A 20,942-nucleotide genomic window follows, 5' to 3' on the forward strand; every position below is an offset into this window, starting at 1 on the left:
TCGAGCTCACAGTCTAATGGAGCAGATAATACATAAACAGCTATGCACAAGCAAGCTAGGTACAAGATAAATTGGCAATAACCACCAGTGAAGGGCCATAGAATTAAAGAGATAGAAGGTGAGCTGTGACTTGAAGGAAAGGAGGAATTCTGGAGGCAGAGATGAGGAGGGAGGACGGTCCAGGTCCAGGATTGTTATTCTCCTTCATTTGGGTCAAACTCTTCATGACCCCATTTGGGGTTTTCTTGACAAAGATACTGAAATGGTTTGTCATTTTCTTCCCCATTTTATTTTACAGATGAGGAAAATGAGGCAAACAGGGTTGAGTGACTTGCCCGGCGTCACAGTAATTTGTCTGAGGTCAAATTTGAACTCAGGAAAAGGAGTCTTCCAGACTCCAAGCTTGGCGCTCTATCCATTGCGCCACCTAGCTGCCCTAAGAACCTGGGGGCCAGCCAGAGAAAAGGCCCGTGGTCAGGGGAAGGCGAGTCTCATGAGGAACAGCCAGGAAGACTGGTACTTCTACCTTCTGGAGCCAAGCTTGGCCACAGGGCAGCACAGTCCGATGCTGGGGGCAGTGTTGACGTTCCGGTGCGTGGTCAAGTTGAATCTGGGTCGTACTGGACAAAGTTTGCAGCAGGTATAAATAAATTTCTTCCTCAGCCCCAGCACCAGTTCTCATTCCCCAGGAAGGAGCCTGGGGGCGGGGCCACAGCCCTGTGAGCCCGCAGCTTCCAGCCCAGCCCTCCTCAATCTCTGCCCCCCTCCCTTCCGCGTGAGGGAGGGGCAGGCTGAGCCGCAGAGCATGTCGGGGCGGTCGCTTAGGCTCCAGGGTAAAGGCGGATGAACGCGGCGGGTTGGGGGGTACGCGCCATGGCGCAGGACTCCGTGTGGGGCTCCTTCCCCGGCCCAGAGTACTACGAGAAGCTGGGCCGCCTCCAGGGCGCGCTGAGGGACAGGTAGGGTTGGGGGCTGGGGCCAAGACCGGGGGCGGGGCCGGGGTTGTCGAGGTCCTCGGGACCTCCCCTTTCTCCGAATTGGTAGGGGGCTGTGGTGGCGGCGTGTGGGGGCTGTCTAGCGTGTGGCGTCCCTCGGCTGCTATCACTGGTCAAGAGAGGGCTGGCGGCTTCTGCGTGCTGCTGGACTCTGAGCAAGAGCGGCCCTCTCTTCACATCCCCTTCCTCCTCTTTCCTTCCTTTTCTCTAACCTCTTCTCCCTTCCATTCCTTTTTTTCTTCCTCCTTTTCTTTCCCTTCTTCCTATTCTCCTCTTCCCTTTTCTTCCCCCTTTCACTTCTTCCTTCCTTCTCTTTCCCCTTCCTCCATCCCTTTTCTCCTTCTTTTCCCTTCCCCTCTGTCTCTCCATCAGCATCAAATTCATCTCACTAAGACATCAGTGACCCTATCCCTCTCTTAATTCTATGGGGGAAAGACTGTATCCCCAATCTAGAGGCTCTTTACCTGGGGTCCATGGACAGATTTCAAGGAGTTGGAGAACTTGGGGGGTGTGGGGATTATTTTCTCTGATATTTGGTTTTCTTTATAATCCTATTGGTTTTATGCATTTAAAGACATGTATGCTTCATCAGACTGCCCGAGACATTCGAGATGTTTAAAAAAAAAAAAAAAGAAACCTCGGTTTTAGAGCCAAGAAGTTGCTATTGTCCCGGAAGATTTTGCTATTTTGTGTCAACTTAAATTACATACATACAATTTCATATGAGACTGTTTTTCTATTTTGTCTCCTTTAAAATCTCCATCTTCAAAAGTTTATTTCAGAGCAGCTGAGTAGCTCAGTGGATTGAGAGTCAGGCCTAGAGACAGGAGGTCCTAGGTTCATATCCCGCCTCAGACACTTCCCAGCTGTGTGACCCTGGGCAAGTCACTTGACCCCCATTGCCCACCCTTACCACTCTTCCACTAAGGAGCCAATACACAGAAGTTAAGGGTTTAAAAAAAAAAGTTTATTTCATTTGGGACAGAGATGACATCTTTAGTATAAAGGTGTGAATGTTTACATGAGACTGGGGGAGTGGTGGGAAGAGAAGGGGCTGGAGCCCAGAAAAGTTTTCCAGTGAAGGTTCACTCATGTTAGTTGAGGAAACTGAAGCTTTTCCAGAATGCCTTTTGTCAGAGTTTTAATAGGATGAAAATTTAAAGTTAAAAGAAAAGCACCATACATCCCCAAATAATTTCTATAGCTTAACATGGCTGCAGAAGTAATTGAAAATGGAAGTAACAGCAGTTGACCAGCCATTGGGAAGGCCAACTTTTTAAGCCTGAACAGAAATATCTATAAAATATTAGAAAAGCTACTGGACTATAATTCTAGGTACTAGGGAAATAGTGTATGCAACTAAAAGCTTAAAAAAATAATTCCACATAAGGAAAAGTTAGAAAGAGTTGACAAAAATTTTTTCTGACAAAAGTATATTTAGAAAATTCTAACCAATACTTTGAACATGTCCTATAGGAATCAGAAACCTGTATGGTTCAAAGTCAGTAGCTAGTTACAGGCAAAAAGTCATTGAGAAACTTTGACCTAATTTCTACAAAATTTAGAAAAATTGATTAACCTGAAATATGTATTCAGTTGTAAATAATAAAAATATAATATCATTCATCACCTGGGAAATACTTTTTTACCTTCCTGTTATAATAGTATAATCATTATTTGCATAAAGGTGATTTGTTTATATTTATCAGTCAAGCATTTATTAAGCACCTACTATGTTCCATAGACTATTTTAGACATTGACAACAAAAAGAAAAAAATTTAACTTTCAGTCTTTAAGGATGTTAGCTAGTTAACTGTATGATTCTGAATTGACAAATTTTATTGCACTTTTTATACTTTAGATAAAGTAATATTTTTGGATCTAAGTTTATTGGTGCTTCATTTCCCATATCAGATATTTTCAATCCTCATGGTGTAGTAGTTATATAGTCAATGTTACTTATATTTTATATTTCCTTGAATTGTCTTCTCAAGCAAATTGAGCTTAAAGTTATATAAGGAACTTAACAATTAGTTCTTTATTGGTCTTATACTTTTAAAAAGGGAGTTAGTCCTTATTATTTTAATAAAAGATTTAAAATAAACTAGTTAAAATTATTATATAAAATGTTTCTAATGTTAATAAAGAGTCCTATATTAAAAGTCTGGAAGTCTGAATTCTAATCTTTTATTAGCTCTGTAATCTTGGTTAAGTACTCTTTAAAATGAAGAGATTCAACTATTTTATTCTAGACTCTTTTCAACTCTAAAATTCTAATTGAGCCCATGATCTTTAAAACTACTGTTATGACTGCCACTGACAAGTCAATATTGATTTTCATGCCAGTGATGTCCAGTTATTGAACAACAGATAATAAAAGGGGTGTGTGAGCACTAATCTTATTTGTATTTAATTTGCTGTGTGATAATGTAGCCTTTTAATTAATGATTGAATCTGAAAAATCTGATAAAATTAAATTAAGTTAAAATTAAATAAGCATTTATTACATTCAAGACACAGTACTTGGCACAGGGGAACAGAGACAAAAAAATAATCCCTACCCTTAAGGAACCTACATTCTATTGGGGATATAACATCAACAGATAAATAAGATAATTTGAGGTGAGTAATAATAGCTCACATTGAGGCTTTAAGCTTTACAAATTGCTTTATTAAGCATCTTATTTGAATCTTACAAAAACTTGGTGAGGAAGAGGTACTAGTGTTATCCCCGTGTCCAAAGATTTTTCCAAGATTATACAATCAGCATTAGAGGTGGTATTAACACAGGACCTTTTGACTTTAATTCCAGTGCTCTTTGCCATTACCATCCTGCCTCTGAGATGGCTTCTTTTGGGAAGACTTCAAGGAAGGTGTAGCATTTGCATTGAGCCTTAAAGAAAGATATGGATTCTAAGAGGTGGAAGTGAGTGTGTATTCTAAAATGGAATAAGCGGCTTGTACAGATATGTGAAATGGCATAGTTGTGTGTCTAGCAATGTGGTAAATGTGTAATTAAATGTACAGGATATAGTAAGCATTATAGAAATATGCCACAATTCATCAAAAATATATATTACTCACTCTTGTTTTATACTGTTCTTACTCAGATGTCTTAATATTCTAAGAATTGACACAACCAGCCAGTCTTATTTCATTAATTTCAAATTATTAATTGTAGAGTTCAGAGATAAAGAGAGTATAATTCAGTAAGGACAAATACTTTAAATCACATCTTTTAGAAGTATAAGCCCAGGAGTAAAGTGGGGTCTCATTTTCAATTTCTAGGCCAGTCTGAAGCCTATAGAGGAACAATCAGGGCAGGAATCTCAGACTAAAGAGGAGCTTGCAGTTTTGTTACTCTGAACCAGTTGGTATCACCTACTTTCAAGTAACTGATCCTCGTAGCAATCTACTATTACTTAGACCCAAACCCAGCTCAGGAACTTATATAACTCAGACCAGGGGGACAATAACCAAACTTGGCCACTTTAGGAGCACTGCAAACCTGCAGGTCCCTAGACTGAGATCTTGGAATAATACAACACTCAAGATGCCAAGAAAACAAACCATTCCACACCTTCACTCATACTTCACAGAAGTATGAGTAACCTGGCACAAATATCAAATATGAAGACAGGAGATAGATTGAAAAAATGAGCAAATACAAGAAAAATTCCACTATAAAAATTGTTATGGTACAGGGACACTTGAGACACAAATTGGGAAGAAGAGAATGATTCCAAAACAGATGTAAACAGTGCCTCAAAGAAAAACAGTTTGGGCACAAGTTCAACTAGGAATCCTGGTATAAATGGAGCAAAAGTTAACGTATTTTTATGAACGAATCAAAAGCACTAAAGGGAAAAAATGAGAGCTATAGAATGACAAAATGGAAAGGGAAGTAACAGCTTGGCACAAGAGGTATAAAACTTTGGTCAAGCAATAAAATATCTGAAAATTAAAGAAGACCAAATAGAAGCTGATGACTTCACGAAACAAGAAGACAGACTGAAATTAAGTGAAAAGACTGAAACTCTCCTCACGTCCCAAAAATATAGTCTTTAATAGCGTAAACTAACCTGGAAAATCAAGAATGTGAAACACTTGTGAGATAGTAAGAATAAGGGTGTGACTGTCTCTGTATGTAGCTTTGGTGGAGTATAAGTCTTAGTCCTCAGTCCATACCAGGACACCACAACAGGAACAGATGCCAAATGGCAGCTTTGTCTCCCACCACCTAGTTCTTGGTGTCTCATAGAGAGTAGATTGAAGAGGATACCCACTCTTAGGGGTGATATTCCAGGTTAGGAGTAGTTGCAAGCTCTAGACCTGAAGCAGTTTCCTGATTTAGGAGAGAATTCATAAGCAAGCAGCAGTAGTGGGCTTTTCAGTTTCAAATAATCAGTTATATTTTGTCTTCTGTAATTGTGTCTCTCTCTTGTTTGGTTAAGAATACATCTCCTACCCATACCTGTGAAATGTATATGACCTTTCCTCTACTAATTTTCTTTTTACAGTTTAATATTTAATATTAAGGTTATATCCATTTTAAATGTATTGTAGAATTTAGTATAAGGTGTTGATCTAAACCTAATTTTTGCCAGACTCTTTCCCAATTTTCCAAGCAATTCCTATCAAATAAGAGTTGTTTTATTTATGTTTTCCACTTTATCAAACATTGGGTTTCTGATTCTCCTTTGTTTGTCTGTTCTATTGATTTATCTCTTTTTTGATCAATACCAAATGCCTTTGATAGCTGCTGATTTAAATTATAGTTTGAAACTTAGAAGTGCTACTACCCGTTGCCCCAACTTTGTTTCATAATTTCCCTTGATATCCTAGATCTTTCATTTTCCCAAATTAATTTTGTTATTATTTTACCAAGTCCTATAAAGTATACTCTTTAAAAAAACAAAACAAAACTTTGCCTTCCATCTTGGAATCAATACTAAGTATTGGTTCCAAAGCAGAAGAGTGGTAAGGGATAGGCAGTGGAGGTTAAGTGACTTGCCTAGGGTCAAATTGCTAAGAAGTGTTACATGACCCAGAACTAAGGGTTATCCTGGTCAGGGAGACTTTGATTGGTTCCTGAGATGTGATAGACCAGCTCAGAGAGACAGGAAGTGAGGTGGAGAAAAGGGCTAAAAAAAATGAGACTGTAGAGGAGATCAGAGTCTTCTCTGGAGGTCTTTGGCTGGGGTCTTTCTGCGAGTAGATGTTTGGGGCTCAGGTCCAGTGGAAGACACTCTCCTGGGCTGGTAAGATTAAGGTAGTAGGCTAGGAAATATTTTTCTATTTCCTTCCCTCCTTATTTCTTTCTTAGATTATATTTAGATTAAAATTAAATTGTTAAAAGCTACTATCATCCTCATGACTTAAGGGTTATTTTATAAACAACAATCACAACAATCTTTTTTTAAACTAATATTATGTTTCCAAACCAATTTCTAAATATTACATTTAGCATTTTACATTGGCATAATATTAATTTTCACTATTACAATAGTTATTAAGGTTTTTTATCCTGATATGTTCTTCTCAGATTCCTGTAATCTTCAAGTTGTCTTTATGCATCCTGTCTTTGAAATCAGTATGTTTTCATTAGTGAGCATGGGCATATTTTCTTTTAATGTTCCTTTTTTGCTTTTCTTTTTCTAGATTATCCTTTGCTTCTCTATATTTATAATCTTAATCTGTTTTTCTCTCTTTTGTTTCTTTGTTAAGCTCTGCCATCACACATTCCAGTTCTATTCTGCTCATTATTTTTGCTGTGCAGAACATAAATTCTCCTCTCATTCTTATTTCTCTTTTGAATCATTCAGAAACAGCATGTAGTGGTTCCATATTCTCTTCATATTCCACAGGGTCCTCTCTTTCATCGTGTTTTATTGTTTTCCTTTGTTTTGCAATATTTATTCATAGATATCTGCACTAGTTAATTAGATCTGGAGGTCATATTTTCTTTTGTTAATGTTTTTCCCTGTTGATTTATCTACTTATTTTCAATGTCTGAATTTTCTTCCTTATCTTTGGTAATTTCAGTCTTTTACCTCTCTGTGCCCTTATTTTCTATTGTTCATTTTTTGTCTCTGTCCCTTCTGATGGCGTTTTCCTTGGGACTGGATCTCAAAGTTTCTTAGCCTTCTTTTGCACTAGGCAGTTAACAGTTTCCCAGCCTAGGTTTCTGCCCCAAGTGAATTTCGGGTGGTCAAAACACTTAGTGGAATGCTGCATATCCCCCACCCCCCATTCTTCAACACAAGGTTTCATGTTCTGATGCCCTCATTCCCTGGATTCCTTAGTTCTTTGACCTGGCACATAAAGTTTAGAGCTTTGAAAACACTGTTGCTATAGGTTTGCTGCCCTTATAGGCTTCTGTTCCTGAAAGACTGGGCTATGCTGACTCTTACAACCAGAAGAAATTTCTGCCCTGCATCAGGGGTCTCTATGACACTGGAAAGACAGGACAGAATTTTAGGAGTTGGTTTTGTTAAAAACCTGTGTCAGTTCCTTGGATCTACTAATGCATCCATGTGAGGTAGGGAAGGTTTGCAGAATGATCTCAGGGTAACTTCTTTCAGATTTTTGGGTGCCCTAGGTCATGGAGACTCCTGAAGCTGGTTTGTCTTTGGCTTATAATTTCTGTTTTGGAGACATTTAGCACTAGTATACTTTGTTCTGGTCAGACCATATTTGGAGAATTTTATCATAAATGTGCCATATTTTAGAGTGGATCCTGATAAGTTAGTATTCAGATAATAGCCACCACAGTGGTGAAGGTTCCCAAGGTCAAACCATAGGAGGTTTGATAAATGAGGAATGTTTAGGGGGAAACATGATACCCATGTATGAGTATTTGAAAGGCTGTCTTGTGGAAGAGAGATTAACTCCTCATAGAACTAGGAGTAACAGGTAGAAGCTACAAAGATGCAATTTTAAGTTTGACATAAGGGAAAACTTTCTAATAATTGATATATTAATGTAACAAAGAGCTATCAAAATATGGGAAGGGATCTGGTAGTATTCTGTACCTCTAAACTGGAGGTTTTCAAGTAAAGACTAATTATTTGGTCATGGAATTTCTTATTCAGTATGACTTGGATTAGGTGTTCACTGAGGTCTTTTCCAACTCTGAGATTCTTTAATTTTGTGATGAACTATTGTCTCTTCCTTTTTAGTATGAATTTCCTATACTATCTCCATTGAAGAATCTCAAGACTATAATCATACTCTAATGTAGTCATAAGTTTATTAATAGCATATAAACCACAAATGGAATTCTCATATGTAAAAAGGTTACCAAAAATGCTTCATTTTCACTTTTGGGTCTCAATTTTGTTCCTCTCTGGAGAAATAAGGCCAAACCTGCAACCAGGAAATCAGTACTGGACAGAACTGCAAGTTAATTTTGTGTAGGTAGTGAAGCTAACATTGTTTTATTCTTAGGAAGAGAAAGAGAGCTAGAGCCTTTTACAGATGTGCCAATTATGCTAAGTAAACCCGACACAAATCTGACTACACCAATAGCATATAGACTAAAGATATATTTATGGATTGAGACTCATTTAGTTTTAAAGGTTGTATCCATCAATTCATTTGCCACTCAGTTTCTGTCTACATACTTCTCTCCCTTCTTCCCTACTTTTCTCCATCTGGAGAAAGAGTCCTGGTCTAGTCAGCCTACATCAGTTAAGTTTGTGTGGTTCTAGGCCAGAGTGAAACCACTGGAACAGGACAGACTTGTTTCCTGGATAGTGGGGCATAGTTGTAGGGTGCATATTGATGGAGTTGAGGAGAGTTTGAGGACATTCAGAGCTGGTTCAGAAGAGGGAAATGGGGAAGCCATCCAACCTTGGCATTCATTTCTATATTAAGTATTTCTTTTAGTGAGGTTTTTTTCCTTAATATCCAAATATCTCAATCTCTTGCCTATCCTTAAGTAGAGATTGAGATCAATAAAAATTCTTTATATATTTATATCTAATGGCTATCATAGAACCTATCACACAGTAGATGCCTAATAAATATTTGTTGCATTGAAGTGAACATTTGAGGCAAAATAACATAGTAGGCAGAGCACCAGATTTGAGGGTTAAGAAGACTTAGGCTTGGATATAACCATAGGCATTTCTCAGTTTCCTTTTCAGAAATTAGGGATCATAATCGGTTCTACCTTGATTCAATGCCTGAAAATCAAATTTTTTTATAAAGCATTTTACAAACCTTAACATGCTATATTGTCAGCTCTTATTTGGAATAGACCTGGAATTTCACTACTATAGAAGACTCCTGGTCAGAAAAATTTCCTCTATCAATACAGATTGACACTTGCTCTGAAATTTTTACTCTAAAGCAAAGGTGTCAAACATAGTTCACAACACTAGTAAGTGCAGCAAATTAGATTAAAATGCAATTGGAAAATATTTAACAAATTAAGTAAAAGTGCAGTAAAGCATAGATATTTTGTAGTTTTCTAAGACAGTATTTACCCATGGGAATCCCAATAGAACTGGCTAATGGCCCCTGTTTCCATTTGAATGAATATTCTATTCTACATGATAGTTGTATTTCAGTATAATTTATTTCTGTTGTCATCCCACATCTTTTATTTTGTGCATTTAAAAACATTTTTTCTGAGATGAGGTCCTTACACCACTGTTGTAGCCATATCTTGTCTTTATCTTAATGTAAACCTGACTTCTGTTACTAATAAGACAATCATTTCTAGCCAGTAAAACTAGCCAGTTTTAAAGAACTTTAAAAAAGAAAGATTATTGTTGACATTTTTTGTTTTTAGTCCTTTCATTTGCTAATATATTTTTTCCTTAACCTTCTCCAAAGAACTATCACTTAAAGATTTAAAAAAAGGAAGAAAAAAAGTGCAACAAAACTAGTTAACAGTGAAAAATCTGACATGATATACAATTCTCCCTACCTTAAGTTCCTTGAATATTTCTGTCTTTGTCAGTTTGCTGGATGTAAGACATTTGAATTTTCATTTCATACAGAACTTAATTACAATCTTACAATGAGCTAGTTTGTGGTTCTGTAAGAAATTTCACTCACTAATCAAATCTTTCACACTAATCAGGCTATTCACACTTAAATTGTGTTCTGTGCCTTACTTACCTGATTTTTCTCCTCCCTTGTATTTCACTGTTCTTTTGTGTTTATATTTGTTACTGGGATATAGTAAAAAACAATGAGATAAAGGCACTATAAAAAATAGTAAGACAATTTGAGAGGGAGTTAAAATACTGATGGAAACCTAGTTTGAATTCTAGCTGGAGGGGCCAAATCTAACTTAGATCTGGCCTGTCCTAAACCCTAAATTAAGATTTCATTTGTACTCATACAGTTATCCTGTCCAGGATGTCAAAAGGCAAGTTAGATCAGATTGTATGGGAAATGTTATCCTGGCCTTCCATTTAAATATTTCTCTCCCTTACCCCCAATTTTTAAAAGTAAAAATCTACCTGAAAAAGGCTTTCCCAAAGATTTTTTTGTGATGTATTTATTTCCTTCTGCTTTGATGTTACATTTGCTTTGGGAATCCTTCCTTTTTCTTGTCACTTTTTTGTCCTTTTACATATCTGACTTCTCTAATGACAGAGGAGTATGTCTTTTGCTTGGAAGGAGTCAGTGAGAAGTTCTGGCCGTGTTTGGAGTCTGAAGACCTTATACCAAGACACAGTTCTAATATTTGTCTACTGAGCTGTGTGATTCTGAGTAAATTATTTAACTTTTGAGAATCCCAGTTTTCCCATCAGCTAAATCGAAATAATAACATAATACCTATCTTGCAGGCTTGCAATGAGGATATTGCTTTATAAAGTTTAAGTGCTATATAAATATGTTAGTGTAATTGATTAATCAATATTAATTAATTAAATATTGTTAAACATGGGTAAACAATTAGAGGCATGTTTATAAGCTTTTATAGATTAAGAGATTTTTACAAATGTTGGATCTTATTACTAATTTACTTATAAATTATTTTCTTTTAATATTGCAGTGAAAAGAAGAGATTAGATCTAGAAAGAAAACTTTATGAATATTCCCAATCTGATATATGTAGGTAAGTAATGATAAAGATAATCGTTTTAATATAATTGTCATTCATCATTACATAACTATTGCCTAAGCTATTATGTAGCTTACAATATTACATAACTTCAAATATCAATGTGCAGGATATATTTTCATAATACCTTTGGTGTGTTCCTTTTTACATGCCATAAATATTATGAAATGTTTTATGTGTAAGTGAATTTGCATAGAAGATTAGAACAAAATGAAAAAAAATTAATATATCTTTGTTAAGTATTTTCTATTTTTTTCTCATACACTTTAAGAAAGACACTGTTTGCTCATTTTGGGGGGACAAAGTTTAAATGAAATAGCCTATATGATGGTTAATGGAGAATTTCTTAATTGATCTTTAACCAAGTTGCTTCCCCAAGATCATCTGGTTCTAATATGATTTCTTGTATAATTTTTAGTAAGCAAATAAATTTATAGAACACATTCCTAGTATTAGAATTTTGGATTTTGAGATCTACTTTAAGAATGTTTGGCTTTTCATTATAAAAATATTTTCTTCATAAGGTAGTCTTAAAATGAAACCTTATTCATATCAAAATCGTAAGTGAGTAGTGAAAGAATCTATGTGTCTTGTTTCACAATATGATGAACAGGGAAATGTGTCGTATGTGATAATATATGTACAATCTATATCAAGCTATCTGCCTTCTTGGAGAAGGGAGGAGATAGTTTTTGGTCATAGCTAATATGAGAATTTGTTTCTCTTGGATAAGCATATTTATTATAATTTGTTACATATTTAAGACAAATCATTTATATGTTATATTATTGTTAGGTTACATCTTATATATAAAAAAGTAACAAACACTAAAGGCCAATTTTATGGCTTTTATTATTTATTAAACACATCTGCATCTTAATTATCAAAATTATTCTTTGGCTTTTAAATCTAGAGGTAGTTGTACTTTCGTGAAGAGTACTAGATATGGATTTTAAAAATCTTTTGTTTAAAGGTTGTCTGCTTTTACTTAAGTCATGGATACAAATGTTAAACAGCTTAGGGTCTAGCACAGATCCTTGAGTTACTACACTGGAAATCTCCTGCCAGGTTGACATTGAACCTTGTTACTTTTCTGTCTGCCACAGTTTTCTCATCTGTAAAATGGGGATAAAAATATTACCTACCAGAGTTGCAATGATATCAAATGAGAAAATATAAAATGCTTAGTAAATCTTAGAACACTATATAAATGCTAACTTAAACAAAAAGAGATAATTGGCTTATAATTTTCACTCTATTCTCTCCTCCTTTTTTGATAATTAGTATAACATTTGCCCCTTTCAGTCCTGTACTACTTCTTCTTTCTTTATATATCACTGACAGTGACTCAGTAATCATATCTGCTAGTTCTTTTGGAGGGGCAGCTAGGAGGTTCAAATGAATAGAATGCTGAGCTTAGTTAGGAAGGTTCATTTTCATGAATTCAAAACTGACCTTACACACTTACCAGCTATGTGATTGTGCACAAGTCACTTAACCTTGTTTTCCTTAGTTCCTTATCTGTAAAGTGAGCTGGAGAAGGAAATGGCAAACCACTCTAGTACATGTGCCAATAAATGTGCCCAAAGGAGGTCACAAATAGAAGGACATGACTGAAAAAGACTAAACAACTACAAGTTCTTTCAGAATCTTAGTTTATCTGGGACAGGTAATTTGCCTCCCTCTAGGGTAGCTAGGTTCTCCCTTACTATCTCCTTACTCATCTTGGGTATTTACTCTCTGTTAATTATTTTTGTTCTGTTATTTCTAGCATACAAGTCATTCTCTTTTATAGAGAAAATAAAAACAAAGTAAGATTCGAACAGTTTTTCTTTCTCTGTTTTGTCAACTAGCATCATTCTATCCACTCTAATTCCAAGCTCAATTATTATCTTTATTTCGATGGCTTCCAATTTCAGAATGTCCAGCCAGCCCCGGTCTCTCTCTTAGCTCCACTTCCATACCACCAATTGTTTATTAGACATATTAACTGATTGTGTCCCCAAAACATCTCAAATCCAACGTTTCAAAACAAAACTAATTTTCTTTTTTCCTAAATCTACTCCTCTCCTGAACTTTCCTGTTTCTATCAATGTCACTACCCTTTTTTAGTAATTTAAATTCATAATCTTAAGAGTCATCCATAATTTCTCACTCTTCCTCACTACATGTATCTATTTTTTTTCAAACCCTTACCTTCCGTCTTGGAGTCAATACTGTGTATTGGCTCCAAGGCAGAAGAGTGGTAAGAGTTAGGCAATGGGGGTTAAGTAACTTGCCGAGGGTCACACAGCTAGGAAGTGTCTGAGACCAGATTTGAACCTGGGACCTCCCTTCTCTAGGCCTGGCTCTCAATGCATTGAGCTACCCAGCTGCCCTCACTACATATATCTAATCAATTGCCATATTTTGTCAAGTCTAATCAAATAACATCTCTCATCTATCCCCTTCTTTTCTACTTCACCCTAGTCTAAGCCCTTATCACCTCTGCTGTAGACTATTGCATCCTAGTTGGTCTCCTTGTTTTGTCTGTCCCCTTGGGTGGCTTTATCTTTCATACTGCTACCAAATTGGTTTCCTGAAGCACTGGTCATGTCACTCCCCTACTAAATGCATTTCTGTTGTCTCTTATTACCTTGAGGGTAAAATGCTGCCTGGTGTTTAAAGCTTTTTCATAGCCTGGTTCTAATCTATCTTTGTTGTTCCACAAATAGCCCCCCTCCCCTTTTTTCACTCTATGGTCTAGGCAAACACCTTTTTCCTGTAACATTTCATTTAGTTTTTTTTGCTTAGACTTGTGCCAGGAATGCACATCTTCCTCACTTCCACCTCTTAGAATCCCTAGTTGAATGATGGGCAAACTTTTTAAAGAGGGGGCAAAAGGGAAGGAAATGCTCATCTGTCATTCTGTTTCTAAGACAACTCTTTCAAAGTTTCATTGTATTGTATCCTACTCGTATTCATCAGATTAGGAATAATGTCGCACAGCTGGATAGAACATTTCAGGGGGCTACATCTGGCCCACCGGCTGTAGTTTGTCCATCACTGCCCTAGTTTATTTCAAAGTTCAGCTCACCTTTTACACAAGCCCTTTCCCAATACTATACCTCTCTCCAATCACTATTGATTTACTGTCAAAAAACCCAGAAGTCCCCGCCCCCCTAAGGAGCTTACTTGTTTGTTTTTTTAAACCCTTACCTTCTGTCTTAGAATCAACAATATGTATTAGTTCCAAGGCAGAAGGAGTAGTGGTAGGCAATGGAGGTTAAAAGACTTGCCTAGAGTCAAATAACTAGAAAGTGTCTGAGGTCAGATTTGAACCCAGGATCTCCTGTCTTTAGGCCTGACTCTTAATTCACTGAGCTCCTTGGTTGTTTGCTTTGTTTTTGCTATACTTCCTGTGCAACAAGAGGAGAGATACATGTGAGCATAAATTGGAGGTTAAAATACTTGCAGAACCTATATCATAGGTTGTTAGAAAGAGATTGTATGTAAAATGTTTTGTACTTTACATTAAATCCATATATAAATATCAGTTATTATTATTATTCTGTGATACCAGACATTAGAAGACAGATACTAAATTATCTTATTTTTATAGCAAGCATTTGTTTTCATAAACCCAATCTTTTCATAAATAATTCAAAATTAAACATTTTTAATGCTTTCTGAACTGTGGTTTACTATTTGGTCCTATTTCCAATTGAGCTGGTAATTTTAAAATAATTTGCTATGTGATAGCACTACTAATATGTGATTTATTTTAACATAGCTATGTAGATAGTACTTAAAAATCACATTTGATTCTATGAAGTATCTAAATAGGTCTTTATCACATGAGTGTTATAATGTAGTTTTATATAAGTTTTTCAGGAGAGCTACAATCAAATATAGTCAGTATAATACTTACAGAATTCTGCTTTAATTTTCTTCTTGTGGAAATACACTTTTAGCTTTTTGAATTTCAGCATTAAGGACAGAATAACTGTCCTTGAATATTGTATTAAAGTAATCCTATGCATATGTGAAAATATTCTCTCAGGTTTGTTGCTCAAAATCTAACTTTATTTTTAAAATCTGCATTTGTTTTCTAGAACTAAACTGAGGTATTTAAAACTTAAGAAATACCTGAAAGAAATATGTGAATCAGAAAGAAAAGCCCATGTTCGAAACCAAGAATATTTAAAGCAATGTCATCAAATTCAGGCCAATATTGGAAGCTTCACTGTAAATACAGACAAACTTCAAAAACTGAAGGTAATGTGTTGTTATATGGCTTTTACTCATCCACTTTCAAAAATAGGAAGTAATAGGAAATGATTCTCAATCAGTTACTGAGCATTTGTTAAGGACCTTCTATGTGATATAATGTCTAGAGAGCTGGACTTGAAATCAGGAAGAAAGACCTGGGTATGATGCTGGACAACTTATTTACCCTCCAAGTAATGTTAAAAAATAATATTTTATTTTTCTCCCATTATACATAAAAATAATTCTTTAAACCTTTTTTTAAAAGTTTGAGTTCTAAATTCTCTCTATTCTTCTAATTCTCCCTCCCTTCCTTTCTACCTTCCCATATCCCTGAGATGATAAGCAATCTGATATAGACTTTTAAGTAAATTTTTTAAGACCAATAAGTTGTAGAGAGGTTATCAACCTCCATCTTTAGAGAATTTCACCACTGAAGAACACCGTAAAGAAACAATAGGTCCAAACTCTATTCCTTCTGCCATAGTAGGTGCTAGAGGTTCTGAGGCAAAAATGATATGATCCTTCTTTTAAGGAGCTAACTTTCTACCAGAGAAAACAGGATGTAAGCATAAAAGTAAATACAAGATAAATATTCTCAAATAATTTGTAAAGAATTTTATTAGGTCACTCAGCAGAGGAGAGAGAACTGGAAAATTGTGGCTCCTCTCTCCAGTCTCTGGAAGTCTTATTTTGTTGAGTTCAGATAAGGGTACCAGCACACAAACTCACATAGGCAATTTCCAGAAAAGAGTAGTCCCAGTTAAGGTTGTTTGAGTTGTGTATCAGCAAGTAAATATAAACATTCAATAAAATTTGTAGGACCCAAAAGAAAAACTTTGGGTGGACCCAAAAAAGACCTAGGTAGGATCTAAACATTCTTTACAGCTATCTGGATTTCTGGAGTTACTAAGGTAATTCTGACCTCTGTTGTAAGCTTTAGGTTGGACAGTTTTCTTGCCATATAAAACTAGGTTCAAGTAATATTAATAAATAATGAAGTATTTTATCCATATTTTCCTTCCTTGGAGATTTTTAAAAGCTGAATATTCTCATAAGCAGAAAGCTTGTTTAAGGTCTTAAAGGAAGTTCATTAAAATAACCCAAATCACTGATTTCCTCCTTTCTACATATCTTGTCTAAAGCTCAATAGAATTCCTTTAAAGAAGAGTTAAGGAGGGGCAGCTGGGTGGCTCAGTGGATTGAGAGCCAGGTCTAGAGACCGGAGGTCCTATGTTCAAATCTGGCCTCAGACACTGCCTAGCTGTGTGACCCTGGGCAAGTCACTTGCCTAGCCCTTACCACTCTTCTGCCTTGGATCCAATATACAGTAAGGGTTTTTAAAAAAAATAAAAAAAATAAAATAAAGAAGAATAAGGGCCAGATTGCTGACAAATTTCTCCCTGGTCAGAGGAATCATTTTGAGGAAGCCTAAGGGGTTATGAATCAGGGGGTTTAGACTTGCATTGGGAAATAAGTATATTTACCCAGTATAGGGAGATTTCTGAGAAATTGAAAGCAGCAACAGGGAAAACTGCATATGGCTGTGTGTATTATAAAAAAATGCCATTGAACAAGTAAGTGGGCAATGTACAGAATGCTGGAACTGGAGTCAGGAAGACTCATCTTCATGAGTTCAATCCTGTTTATCTCAATTCCTCATTTATAAAATGAGGAGAAGGAAATGGCAAAACATTCCATTGTCTTCACCAAGAAAACTCCAAACAGGGTCACGAAGAGTAGCATGATTAACAAACAACAACAATCACAAAAAATCATGATACCTTCAAAATCAGAAAAGCTACATATATCCCCAAGGAGGCAAACTTGGTTAAATAGAAACTTCAGGTAAACTTAATCAGGTTACAAATTTAACTACATTTAGATGTTCACAGTAGACTTCTTGAGAGGGGAAATTTACATATCAACAAAGTAACTAAGAATACTAGCTGTCAGGAAAGGAAAATCCTCCTTTACACAGTTAGGTAGGGGAACTAGCAAATAATGAAATCACTTTGTGAAGCCCAAACTCCCCCTGCTACTTCTACCTGAGGAATGTCAGTTAAAAGTTGCAGGAGGAATGGTTCTGATTCCCCCACAATGGGTGAAATAAATAAATAAACAAACAAACAAACAAACAAACAAACAAACAAACAAACAAATAAATAAATAAATATATGTATTCACTGGCTTCTAAATGAAATTGTTGTTCAGTTATAGCAGTATTGTATGATGATCAATTGTCAATGACTTATCAGCAATGCAAGGATCCAAGACCACTCTAAGGGACTCAGGACGGTTCTACCACCATAGAAGGAACTGAAGAAGTATGAATGCACATCGAAGCATACTTTTTCACTTTAGGAATTTTTTCTTGAAAGTGCAATGTCTTCTTTTACATAATAGACATGGAAATATGTATTGCCTGATAGAACAGATATATCTATGTCACATTACTTGCCATCTTGGGGACGGGATANTATATATATGTATAGAGAGAGAGAGAGAGAGAGAGAGAGAGAGAGAGAGAGAAGGAGTTGGGGAATTAACTGGATATTTTAATGTAACAAATAAATCAGTATTTAAAATGTAATATATGTATATATTACATTTTTAAATACTCATTTATATATATATTACATTTTTAAATACTCATTTATATATATATATATTACATTTTTAAATACTCATTTATTTGTTACATTAAAATATCCAGTTAATTCCCCAACTCCTTCCCTCCCCCATTAGAGAAGACATCATTTGACAAAAATTATTTATATCTTATGTCTATTTTTCAGTTTTTTCCTCTGGAGATAAACATACATAGTACACAAGTCATTCTTCAAATAATATTTCTGTCCCTGCATATCATGTTGCTCATTTCACTCTTCAAATATTTCATATTTTTTCCATGTTTTTCCAAAATTAACCTATTCATCATTTCTTAAGGCACAGCAATATTCCATCCCAATCATATGCTACAACTTGTTTAGCCATTCCCCAACTGATGGGCCTCCCTTCAATTTCCTTTTTTTTTTAAACACTTACTTTTCATCTTAGAATTAATACTGTGTATTGGTTCCAAAGCAGAAGAGTGGTAAGGGCTAGGCAATGAGGATTAAGTGATTTGACCAGACTCACATAGCTAGAAAGTATTTGAGACCAAATTTGAATCCAGGACCTTCTGTCCTGGATCTCAATTGGCATCTCTTCAATTTCCAGTTCTTTATCACCATAGAAATATGTTTTAGAACATATTAGTTCTTTTTCTTTTTCCCTGATCACCTCAAGAAATCAATCTAATAGTGGGTCAAAAGGTATACACATTTTTAAATTAATAAATGCTTGTTTATTGGAAATAATAAAAACATTTGATCAATTGGTAATAAAATACTTAAAAAGAAAGTGTCCACCTCACTCATCTTTTTTGTGTTATTTTATTTTAAATTTTCAAATATTTCTAAATATTTTTCCATGGTTACTTAATTCATTTCCCCATAGAAAATAAAAGCAATTTAGGCATATCCCTCTTGAAGGCAGACATTAACACCACAAAACATTAAAGCCAAAATAATATAACAATGACAATTAATATTAAATAATATCAAATATCCTTGTTCCTGGTAACACATTCCCAATTTTCCATTTAATTGACATTTATTTCATCTTGAGTTCCAGCTGTCATGTAGTCCTGTGATCCCTGGAAACATCTTCCTTTGAAAATTCTGGGATAGGCCTCATCTCAGGGCAACTTGGAGGGAGCTCCTCCTAGTATCTACTCTTATGAGGAAAACCAGGGAAATTAACTCAAATATTATTTGTGGGTTCAGTGGGGTGGATAGGAGACAGGAAGGGACAATGGGTAGGACCTTACGGGCCAGAGAACCAGGTTTAACTATAAGGGGAATGACCGTTGACAGAAATGGCAGTTAAGCCTGACTAACTGTCACTCTGCCCCACCCAGCCTGGAATAACCTCAAAGTATTAAATATATACAATGAGAACTTTAAAAAAATAGAAAAACACACAGGGAAACAGTTTAATTGTAATATGAGGAGATAGGCGAGGGGGGCTAGGTGAAACTCTGACTAATTGCCCAGGACTGGAGTCAAAAGGGTAAGATCCTTAGCCAACCTAGCTTCTGCCAGGTTTTGACAGCTTGGCTAAGGGCCTGAGGAAGAGGGCTTGGGTTTGGGATCTCACAACTGTTCCAGAGATGTCTTCAAGATACCAGGAACCAATTCCTTCACAGCTGATGTGTGAACCAGGTAGGGAGAGATGTCTGCAAACTGTCCACCAGAACACAGGTCTCTTCCCTACTCAGAGTTGACTTGCAGGATTGATGTCTTCAGCCTTCACAACCTTCACCACTCTCCAAGATCCCAGGTCAAATAGGGACTGCTGATTGCACTTCTGCTCTGAACCCCTCACAGAACAGCAATGTCTCTTGCTCAACTCTCTCTTCCCTACCCCCTGCATTCTATACAGAATGTCCATGACTTCCAGCCAGGGCTTTCCCTAACATGCTTACACAAATCTGCTTTTAAACTTTTAAAGCCTATACCTATTACATTACTTCTCTAGATCCAAGTCACCTGTAGAGATTTTCTAGTTAATGCTGCCTATATGTAATGTCACCTGTCATTAACAAAAACAATTTAGTACAACTGCCTAAATTTGGTTTTCTAGCAACTAGTTTATATGGTGAAAACCAGTTTAATGTTATGGAGCTAACCTAGTTAACAACAAATAAGAAGAACATCAACTTAGGAACATAATTCAGAAAATTTCAGGTTAACATACCACTTGCCCTTTCTGTCTTGAATCAGAACCCTGTACCTGATATGGACAATACCATCTACAGGTGAAGGAGAAATCTTAAAAAAGACCCATGAGGGCTTGACTTGTAAAATGGTTCCTTCTGTCTCTAAATATTACCCCAGACACTTTAAAACACGGGGAAAAAAAACATGATTTAAAAGTTCTTTACAATCAACTCAATTTTATATGTAAAATCTTTAAACCAGTTTTGAGAACTTATTGCAAAAACATATTCAAAGCTTAAATATCACATTATACACACATGTATATGTACACACACATATACATGTACACTCATCTGTCCAAATTCTTAAGAGATAGCAGGCTAATCTTGTGGTTTTCTCAGTAAAAATTTACTGCTCCATTAAAATTTGAGGCTTTTACATTTTATCCTATCATTTTATCCCTACTTTCATAATTTGTGTGAATATAAATATATATGTATGTTTGTATATCTGTATACACACACATGTATATACACTCAGAACACAGAACAATGTCAAATTATAGTCCCAGGAGATTTTACCTCAAATAGCAAGTTCCATTAATCACTGCTTATTATGTTTCTCATATTGTTGTAAAAATAGTTAACAATAAACACACATATAAGACCCTATTCATCATTTTTAATATGAAGCCCTCCTAGAGCAAAAATCAATCATTAGAAATTAAGAATAATCATATTCTACAGTTTCACACATACAATGAATACATGAGATAGTTCAGTCTCTAGCTACTTGCTATAAATCTCTAGACTAACAGCTATCCATACTCCCTATTAACCTCTAAG

At 35.7% G+C, this 20,942-nt stretch overlaps 1 protein-coding gene across 3 annotated transcripts in view; it reads left to right on the forward strand.

The window, feature by feature from the left end:
* The first annotated feature begins 822 nt into the window (after positions 1–822).
* Positions 823–20,942, forward strand: part of KIZ (kizuna centrosomal protein) — a 163,191-nt gene continuing 143,071 nt past the window's right edge. For 2 of the 3 annotated variants that reach the window (XM_044663435.1, XM_044663437.1), the window contains exons 1-3: positions 823–959; positions 11,015–11,077; positions 15,178–15,340. In XM_044663435.1, the coding sequence (XP_044519370.1) occupies positions 844–959; positions 11,015–11,077; positions 15,178–15,340 (342 nt within the window). In that variant the 5' untranslated portion in view covers positions 823–843. Of the gene's footprint in view, positions 960–3,864; positions 3,923–11,014; positions 11,078–15,177; positions 15,341–20,942 lie in introns of those variants that run through there. The other variant, XM_044663436.1, reaches the window with a different exon arrangement.

This window comes from Gracilinanus agilis, chromosome 2 (assembly GCF_016433145.1).
Source record: "Gracilinanus agilis isolate LMUSP501 chromosome 2, AgileGrace, whole genome shotgun sequence".
In the NCBI taxonomy this organism is placed as follows: domain Eukaryota; kingdom Metazoa; phylum Chordata; class Mammalia; order Didelphimorphia; family Didelphidae; genus Gracilinanus; species Gracilinanus agilis.